General features: G+C 50.4%; 1 protein-coding gene across 1 annotated transcript in view; it reads right to left on the bottom strand.

The window, feature by feature from the left end:
• Positions 1–10,000, bottom strand: part of LOC130130983 (heat shock 70 kDa protein 12B-like) — a 25,477-nt gene that overhangs the window by 10,176 nt on the left and 5,301 nt on the right. The window contains exon 3 of the mRNA XM_056300845.1: positions 6,038–6,124. Coding sequence (XP_056156820.1) covers positions 6,038–6,124 — 87 coding nt within the window. The remainder of the gene's footprint in view (positions 1–6,037; positions 6,125–10,000) is intronic.

The following is a 10,000-nucleotide window of genomic DNA, read 5'->3' as shown; positions in this document are numbered from 1 at the left end:
GGGCGCCTGTTCGGGGGGGGCTGGGGGGGAATAGCGTGATCCTCCCACGTGCTACGTCCCTCTGGTGAAACTCCTCACTGTCAGGTGAAAAGAAGCGGCTGGCGACTCCACATGTATCGGAGGAAGCATGTGGTAGTCTGCAGCCCTCCCCGGAACGGCAGGGGGGGTGGAGCAGCGACCGGGACGGCTCGGAAGATATAATTGGGGAGAAAAAGGGAGCAAAATCCCCCCCCCCCAAAAAAAGGGGAGTAATGAAACATATCTGTCAGTAAATGTTGTGTCCAGATGAACTGACTCACCTTTCTGTGACATTCAGCCAGCAGGGCGAGCTCTATAAAATCTCTATAAAAAGGCCTGCAGGACTTTTTATAGAGATTGCTCGTCTCCGTTTGTGTGCGTGTGTGTGTGTGTGTGTGTGTGTGTGTGTTATATCTCCAGTGATAAGGGCTGAATTTGGCCGAGTTCCTCTGAACTTGTATTTGAGCAGGCCTGTCCACACCCAAACCGGGAGAGAGAAAAAGAGAGGGAGAAGAGAATGGGGGGGGGGGGGGGCTCAAGGACACTTTTCCACTTTTCCTGTTTTCAACTCTTTTCTATTCTTCTACTTTTACCCTTTTTTCAGATTTAGAGCTGACGAGATTCTCCATTAAGTGAGCTTTCTTCTCCTTTGTCGTGCTCTGCTGTACCAGCGGACGATTTTGAAGCGGCATCGCCGTATGACACCAGAGGACAGCTTTGTATGTATATATATATATATATATGTGTGTATGTGTGTGTGTGCGCACACGTGTACTATGTATAGGTTGATTGATGGAACGCAAATCTGGAAGCTATTTACATGAAACAGCAGAGAAGAAAAGGCGGTGTGTGTGTCTGTGTGTGTGTGTGTGTGTGTTTGTTGAATTGAGGCACTGGAGGGCACATTCAATGAAACTGTGGTATGGCTAGGTGGATAGTCTGTGTGTGTGTGTGTGTGTGTGTGTGTGTGTGTGTGTGTGTGTGTGTGTGCATGTCTAGTTAAGTGTGTCTTGACAGATGGGTCATAGAAGTTTGTGTGTGTTGTGTTGTGTTGTGTGTCTGTGTGTAGGGGGTGTCTGGGTTCATTATGGGGCTCATCAAACAGGCGCTATCAATCAAAGCGTTTCATTGAACTGGGCCCATGACACCTCCCAAGGCTTCAGCAACACATTCTGGTGTTGTCTGAGTTTTACTCTCCTGTTCAGCACTTATAAAACGCCATATTAGAAGTTAGGATGCCTACGGGGTTGATGAGTTGTAAGATTTTACGCCCATACCTTTGTGTTGTTGTTGTGTGTGTGAGGAATAGAGACTTGAGGAGGAAAATGTAGTTTTGAGGAAAATAAGGGCTAAGACCGACCTTAGTATAATATTTTCCCCCCTCAATTGCTACGCCTACAATTCATTTGTTGTACGTGATGATATCCTATCGACAATTTTACATTTGAATATCACAACGGTCATGAAAAAGGTGTCCATTTCAACTCCCATGACTAAAAAAAAAAAATCCAAATTATGAAAAGAACACTTGAGTTTCTCCCTGAGAATCATCACCTTAACGTGGTGGAAGGGTTTGGGTGTCCCGGCGATCATGGGAACTGTGTTGTCGGGGGCAATAGATCCTGGTAGGGTCTCCCAAGGCAAATTGGTCCCAGGGGAGGGGCCAGAATAAGAGCGATTCCCAAGAAACCCGATGAATTTACAACAGCAGAGCCACAACACCTTGCCCGGAAAAGGGAAACCGGAGCCCCCTCCTGGAGCCAGACCTGGGAAGTGAGTGTTTGTTTTCCGGGCCTTGGCCCATGGGACCTGGTTGGGCCCAGCCCAAAAAAACAACATGGAGCCACCACCCGGTGGACCCACCACCCATGGGGATGAGCACTGGGGTAGGGTGCAATGCAGGCCAGGCGACAGGCAAAGGCGGGGACCGGGGCGTGCCAACTTCTGGCATCGCAGACTGGTCCTCAGGATGTGGAATGTCACCTCTCTGGCAGGGAAGGAGCCAGAGCTGGTGCGGGAGGTGGAGCGGTACCAACTAGATATAGTTGAGCTAACCTCCACACGTTGCATGGGCTCTGGTATCAAATTCCTGGAGAGGGGCTGGACTCTTTACTTTTCCGGAGTTGGCCAAGGTGATAGGTGCCAGGCAGGTGTGGGAATACTCACAAGTACCCAGTTGAGTGCCGCCGGGTTGGAGTTCTCCCCAGGGAATGATAGGGTCGCCTCTATATGACTGCGAGTCGCTGGGGGGAAGGCTCTGACTGTTGTGTGTGCATATGCACCGAATAGCAGTTCGGAATATCCAGCCTACTTGGAGTCTCTGGGTGGTGTCATGGATAGGGTTCTGCCTGGGGACTTCAACACTCACGTGGACAATGATTGCGAAAGCTGGAGGGGCATGATTGGGAGGAACGGCCTCCCCGATCGGAACCCGAGCAATGCCTTTTTATTGGACTTCTGTGTGAGTCATGGATTGGCCGTAACAAACACCATGTTCGAAAACATAAGGTAGTTCATAAGTGTACTTGGTACCAGAACACCTTAGGCTGAAGATCGATGATAGACTTTGTGGTCATATCATCAGATCTGCAGCCGCATGTTTTGGACACTCGGGTGAAGAGAGGAGCAGAGCTGTCAACTGATCACCACCTGGTGGTGAGTTGGATCAGATGACAGGGAAGGCTGCCGGACAGACCTGGCAAATCCAAACGTGTAGTGAGTGTGAACTGCAAATGTCTGGCAGAGACCCCTGTCCGTGAGGTCTTCAACTCCCACCTCCGGAAGAAGTTCTCGTGTATCCCAAGGGAGGCTGAGGACATGGAGTCTGAGTGGGCCATGTTCAAAACCTCTATTGCAGATGTGGCAGGTAGGAGCTGTGGTCATAAGGTCATCGGTGCCTGTCGAGGTGGCAACCTAAGAACCTGCTGGTGGACACTGGCGGTGAGGGAAGCCGCCAGGCTGAAGAAGAAGGTCTTTTGGGCTTGGTTGACCCAGAAGTCTCCTGAAGCAGCAGACAGGTACCAGGAGGCCAGAAGGGCTGCAGTTTCAGCGGTCGCGGAAGCAAAAACTCGGGTGTGGGAGGAGTTCGACGAGGCGGTGGAGGAGTACTTTCGGTTGACCTCAAGGAAGTTCTGGCAAACCATCTGGCGACTCAGGAAGGGGAAACAGGGCTAGACTCAGGCTATGTTCAACCAGGGACGGGAACTGCTGACCCAGACTGGGGATGTTGTCAGGCAGCAGAAAGAACACTTTGAAGAGCTCCTGAACCCAGCTAACATGTCCGCAGTGGAGGGGAAGCCCCACCCATATCCCTGGCAGAGGCCTCCGAGGTAGTTAAGAGGCTCCTTGGTGGCAAGGCGCCGGGTGTGGATGAGATTCACCCTGAGATGCTGAAGGCTCTGGACATTGTTGGTCTGTCTTGGCTGACATGCCTCTTCAGTGTCGTGTGGAGGTTGGGGACAGTACCTGTGGAGTGGCAGAATAAGGTGATGGTTCCCATATTTAAAAAGGGGACTGAAGGGTGTGCTCCAATTATCGGGGCATCACACTGCTCAGCCTCCCTGGGAAAGTCTACTCTAGAGTGCTGGAAAGGAGGCTTTGACCGATTTTCAAACCTCGGATCCAGGAGGAACAATGCAGATTCTGTCCTGGCTGTGGAACAATGGACCAATTCTTTACCTTTGCAGAAGTGCTGAGGGAGACATGGGAGTTTGACCAGCCAGTCTACATGTGTTTTGTGGACTTGGAGAAGGCTTATGACCACGTACCCCGGGGCACTCTATGGGGGTACTGCGGGAGTATGGGGTACTGGGGCAGTGGCCACAAGCTATCCAGTCTTTGTATAACCAAAGTGAGAGCTGTGCCCGCATTTTTGGCACAAAGTCAAACACATTTTCGGTTGGTGTTAGACTCTGCCAAGGTTGTCCCTTGTCTCCAACTCTGTTTGAGATATTCATGGACAGGATCTAAAGGTGCAGCCAAGGTTAGGAGTGTGTCCATTTTGGGAACCTCAGAATCGCATCACTGCTCTTCGCAAATGATGTGGTTTTGTTGGCTTCATCGGAACGCGACCTCCAGCATACTCTGGGGCAGTTTGCAGCTGAGTGTGAAATGGCCAGGATGACAGTCAGCACCTCCAAGTCTGAAGCCATGGTTTTCTACCGGAAAATGGTGGATTGCTCCCTTCGGGTTGGGAATGAGTTGTTGCCTCAAGTGAAGGAGTTCAAATATCTCGGGGTCTTGTTCACGAGTGAGAGTAGGATGGAGCGGGAGATTAGATTGACAGGCGGATTGGTGCAGCATCAGCAGTAATGCAGACATTGTACTGGACCATTGTAGGGAAGAAGGTGCTGAGCTGGAAGGCAAAGCTCTCAATTTACCAGTCAGTCTTTGTTCCAACCCTCACGTATGGTCATAAGCTTTTGGTAGTGACTGAAAGGGTGAGATCGTGGATACAAGTGGCTGAAATGAGTTTCCTCCATAGGGTGTCTGGAAGTAGCCTTAGAGAAAGGGTGAAGAGCTTGGACATCCAGAGGGAGCTCGGAATAGAGCCGCTGCTCCTTCGCGTCGAAAGGAACCAGTTGAGGTGATTTGGGCATCTGATTAGGATGCCTCCTGGGCGCCTCCCTTTGGAGGTTTTCTGGGCACGTCCAACTGTGAGGAGACCCCGGGGTAGACCCAGAAGTCGCTGGAGGGACTATATGTCCAATCTGGCCTGGGAACACCTTGGGATCCCCCAGGAGCAGCTGGAGGGCGTTACTGGGGAGAGGGATGTCTGGAGTGCCGTACTTAGCTTGCTGCCACCGCAACCCGACCCCGGAGAAGCGGCTGATGATGAAATGAGATGAGACTTCAGTTTCTAAATTATTTGTTGGTAATACTGTTGTGTTGTTGTCCAAGAGTCCCTACAAGTCAAAGTCATGACTTGGCAAAAAACCCAGAGGACCATTTAGATTCACTGTGGCTCATTTCAAGCTTCGACTCAGACACAAATAAAACAGAGAACAGAGATTCATGGGCGAATAGAGAGGATAAAGTATAAAGAGAGGAGGTAGTGAGAGAGAGAGAGAAAGAGAGACAGAGAGAGAGCAAGAGAGCGGGGGGAAGAGGGGGAGAGAGACAGAGAGGGAGAGCAACAGAGAGCGAGAGGGAGCGATATGCACAAAGGGAGGAGGAGGAAGGGAGAGAAAACAGGAGAGAGAGAGAGATGAAAAGAGGGAGCGAGAGAGGGGGGAGGGAGGGAGATGCACAAAGGGAGGAGGGAGGGAGGGAAAGAAAACAGGAGAGGAAGATGAAAAGAGAGAGAGAGATGGGAGGTGGTCTCTTCCCTCTGTTTATTTACAGTGTGGAGGCAGAGAGTCCCATGGGCCGGGCACTTCCTCCATATGTGTGTGTGTGTGTGTGTGTGTGTGGACGGGGGGCAGACAGGGTCAGTGGGGGCGCGTGGCTTCTCAGGTTGTTGCCATGGCTCGGTGAAATGTGGGGGGGGCGTGTGTGTGTTGGACAGAGAGACAGACCGTGTCTCCGTTCAGACGGTGACTGAATCTGAGGGGGTAAAACCTTTTTTAGCGGCCAAACGAGCGCGTCTCCTGCAGCCCGCTTTAGACGAGCAAAGCAAAGGTACAGCAAAACTACACCATCCAAAGTTCTGTTTTATCGCCCTCTATTGGCGAGGCAAACGCTCAACCTCTTGAATTTTGTTTCGATATTCTGAAATTTCCATTCAGGTTTTTGTTATTCTCATTAAAAAAAATAGGAAATGAAAAATAAAATGGTTTGTGGGAAACTTTTCTGCGGACAGAGAAACTGGAAAATATACCTTGGCTCTAGAGACAGGGGCATGTACACGTGTGTGTGTGTGTGTGTGTGATGGAGGGAAGCAGAACGAAAAATAAAAAGTAAAGATTAAGTATGTTTGGAGCTGATGAGTATCGTGTGCCTGGCCCCCAGGGTCCCTTCGCTGGGTTCAAAGGTCAGAGTCATCAACCTGTATCCCCCCCCCGCCCCCCCCCTCTCTCACCAGTCTGCATCTCCGACCACAGCTCTCCGGTTCCACTCTCCACCAGGAAAGTCCTGCTGTGTCTGGATCGCCTCAGCTGCTCCCGCGCTGCCACACACACACACACACACACACACACACACACACACACACACACACACACACACACACACACACACACACATACATTATGGGATCAAGCTGATATTTGACTACAATAACCATGAAAAACCAGTTTTCAGTAGATAACCCAGAGTAACAGTGTTCAGTTTAAACGGGTGTGTGCGGCCTCAGACTCACGACCTTTAGCCTAACGAACACAGGATCTTTCTTTTTCTCTTTCCTTCAGTCCAAGTTGTCTAACAGACACGACAAAACCTTCCAGAGTGCGAGTTGTCACACATTTTACACGGCCGTGTAAAAGCTGGGCTGGGTGTGAAGGTCTACCCATGCATTTTTCCACCTCTCCGCCCGTCCTCGGCGTGCGGTGGGTGGGGACACAGTTGGAGCGTGACTGACAGCTCAGAATTTGGGAGGCGTTCAAGAGAAACAGAGAACACCCAAACACGGCCGACAGGCATTTAGAGTACGTGACGGCCCGTTTAAACCAACACTCACGCACACATGGTGGCACTTGGACAAAGCCTGAGCACAACCACCACGGCTTTACGTGATGAAGTAACCACTGGCGAGGAGGCTGGACCCCAACCACGTCTTTCTCTTTCCCCCCCCCCTCCCCCACCATCCTCTCTCCAGCACAACCATCACGGCTTTACGTGACGAAGTAACCACTGGCGGGGAGGCTGGATCCCAACCACGTCTTTCTCTTCCTCTGTCCCCCCACCATCCTCTCTCCAGCACAACCATCACGGCTTTACATGAAGAAGTAACCACTGGCGAGGAGGCTGGACCCCAAACACATCTTTCTCTTCCTCTGTCCCCCCACCATCCTCTCCCCAGCACAACCATCACGGCTTTACATGAAGAAGTAACCACTGGCGAGGAGGCTGGACCCCAAACACGTCTTTCTCTTCCTCTGTCCCCCCCACCCCCCACCATCCTCTCTCCAGCACTGTTGCCCTTTCTCTTGGTAAAATGTTTGGCAAGACTATGGCCCTGACGCAAGTGTGTGTGTGTGTGTGTGTGTGTGTGTGTGTGTGTGTGTGTGTGTGTGTGTGTGTGTGTGTGTGTCTTTCCAATCAATAAAGGTGTAAAATGAGGAGTAACTCAGTTGGATGTGTTATTTACAAGGTGTCCCATGACGACATGTTTCCATGGCGATATCCCAACTCTTATCAGAGAAAAATGGGTAGAAACGAGGGAGCGGATGGTAGGAGACCTGACGAGGAAGAAAGAAAGAAAGAAAGAATGATAGAGAGAGAGAAAGATTTATCAGCTGTTTATACTGAACTATGCACTGTACTGTACTGAAAGCCAAGCGCTTTAACAGTTGTTTTAGATTCCCTCACATATGGGTCATGGATGATGCAGAGTAAATGTGTGTGCGTGTGCGTGTGTGCGCGCGTGTGAGTGTGAGTGAGAGAGTGAGACAGAGAGAGGGAGAGTGAGTGAATGAGTCAGAGATAGAGAGGGAGAGGGTGAGGGTGAGAGAGAGGGAGAGGGAGTGAGTGAGCGAGTGAGAGAGTGATTGAGAGAGCGAGTGAGTGAGTGAGAGACCGAGAGAGGGCGAGGGAGACAGAGTGAGTGAGAGAGCGAGCGAGTGAGTGAGAGACCGAGAGAGAGAGGGAGAGGGGGAGAGAGCGAGTGAGCGAGTGAGAGACCGAGAGACAGAGGGAGAAGGAGAGGGAGTGAGTGAGAGAGGGTTTTTTTTTAGTACTCTGTTGACCGGTTTTGTTTTGGCAACATTGTAATTAATGCAGTCATCCCAATAAAGCATCATTGAATTGAAAAAAATTTAATTGAATTGAACTGAGTGAGAGAGCTAGAGAGAGGGAGAGTGAGTGAGTGAGTGAATGAGAGAGATAGAGAGGAAGAGAGAGTGAGTGAGAGAGTGAGAGAGCGTGATTGAGAGAGAGAGAGTGAGTGAGAGCGATATAGAGAGAGGGAGGGGGAGGGAGAGAGAGTGAGTGAGAGCGATATAGAGAGAAGGAGGGGGAGGGAGAGAGTGAGTGAGTGAGAGAGAGTAAGAGAGAGAGAGAGGAGAGAGTGTGAGTGAGCGAGCTATAGAGAGAGGGAGAGAGTGAGTGAGAGCGGGGGAGAGGGAGAGACAGTGGGAGAGAGGGAGTGAGTGTGAGTGAGCGAGCTATAGAGAGAGGGAGAGAGTGAGTGAGAGCGGGGGAGAGGGAGAGACAGTGGGAGAGAGGGAGAGAGTGAGAGACAGAGAGATTGAGTGAGAGAGAGAGAGAGAGAAAAAGGGAGAGAGAGAGAGAGAGAGAAGGGGGTGAGTGAGGGCATAGCAAATGAAGCCGAAAAAGAAATAACATAATCACAGGCCTTTCAGCTGTGTGTGTGTGTGTGTGTGTGTGTGTGTGTGCATGGAGTGGTGGATGGAACGAAAATCTGGAAGCCATTTACATGAAACAGCAAAAAAGAAAAGACAGTGTGTGTGTGTGTGTGTGTGTGTGTGTTTCATGACTCCCTGGTGCTATCTTTGGATAAGAAATGAGGTGGAAGAGAAGTTAAAGATAGTAAAACCCACAACCATGATGCCAAGTGTGTGTGTGAGTGAGTGTGTGTGTGTGTGTGTGTGTGTGTTTGTGTGTGCGTGTGTGTGCGCGCAAGTGTCCTTGCAAAGTGCTCGACCTGGCAAAATGAGAGAAAACAGAGACCAATCAGAGACAAAAAGAAAACTAAACATGAGGGAGAAAACAGCGAGGGCGAGGGAGTGAGTGTAAGAGAGAGGGATGGACAAGCCAAGAGGCGTGAGATCATGGTCTACACCTTTTTACAATTACAAGATCCTGTGTGTGTGTGTGTGTGTGTGTGCACAAGTGACGCTCTGCAGGCTTTTTGTCGTGCGTGCTTATTAACTGAAACGTATATCCCTCGCTTTTCTCAGTCTGAATTCATTCTCTCTTTATTACTTTCCTTCGCACCCCTTTCACACCCTTTTCTTTTCATGCCTTTGTGGGTTCCACAAGTTTCATGATTTTTTATGTCAACACTCAAAACCACGAACGTTTGATTTCCCGCCCAGTGTCACTGTAAGTTCTCTTGATGCAGGAGAACTTGAAATGCATTGTGGGTAGTTCCACGCAAATGCACCGCATGAGAATTTGTAGTCCAACCTGTATGAGGAAAGTATGTGTCTGACGGGCGTCCGGGTGGTGTGTCGGTCTATCCTGTTGCCTACCAACACGGGGATCGCCGGTTCGAATCCCCGTGTTACCCCGGCTTGGTCGGGCGTCCCTACAGACACAATTGACCGTGTCTGCGGGTGGGAAGCCGGATGTGAGTATGTGTCCTGGTCACTGCACTAGCACCTCCTCTGGTCAATTGGGGTGCCTGTTCGGGGGGGCAGGGGGAACTGGGGGGTGAATAGCGTGATCCTACCATGCAAGTACCTCCCCCTGGTGAAGCTCCTCACTGTCAGGTGAAAAGAAGCAGCTGGCGACTCCACATGTACTGCAGGAGGCACATGGTAGTCTGCAACCCTACCCAGATCGGCAGAGGGGGTAGAGCAGCGACCGGGACGGCTAGCAAGAGTGGGGTAATTGGCCAAGTACAATTGGGGAGAAAAAAATGGGGGGGGGTATGTGTCTGACAACTGTTTCATGCTGATGGAAAAGTAACAATGTATTAATGTAAAAAATGCAAAGAAGTGTTGTTTTTTACCATTTGTGTTACTGACACAATAGCTAATCCACAAATAGCCCAATTATGAGCTCGTTCGTGGCCAATCACATTTGAGATGACGCGAGCTAGCACATAGCACACGATGATCAATCACAGCATCAGAAGATAAAGTTACTTTGACAAAATAAACAACTGGATACAAAAATGGAAACTCGCCGCAGGTCTCAG

The sequence above is a fragment of the Lampris incognitus genome, chromosome 20, assembly GCF_029633865.1.
Source record: "Lampris incognitus isolate fLamInc1 chromosome 20, fLamInc1.hap2, whole genome shotgun sequence".
Lineage (NCBI taxonomy): Eukaryota > Metazoa > Chordata > Actinopteri > Lampriformes > Lampridae > Lampris > Lampris incognitus.
This window is presented reverse-complemented; position numbering and strand designations above follow the sequence as displayed.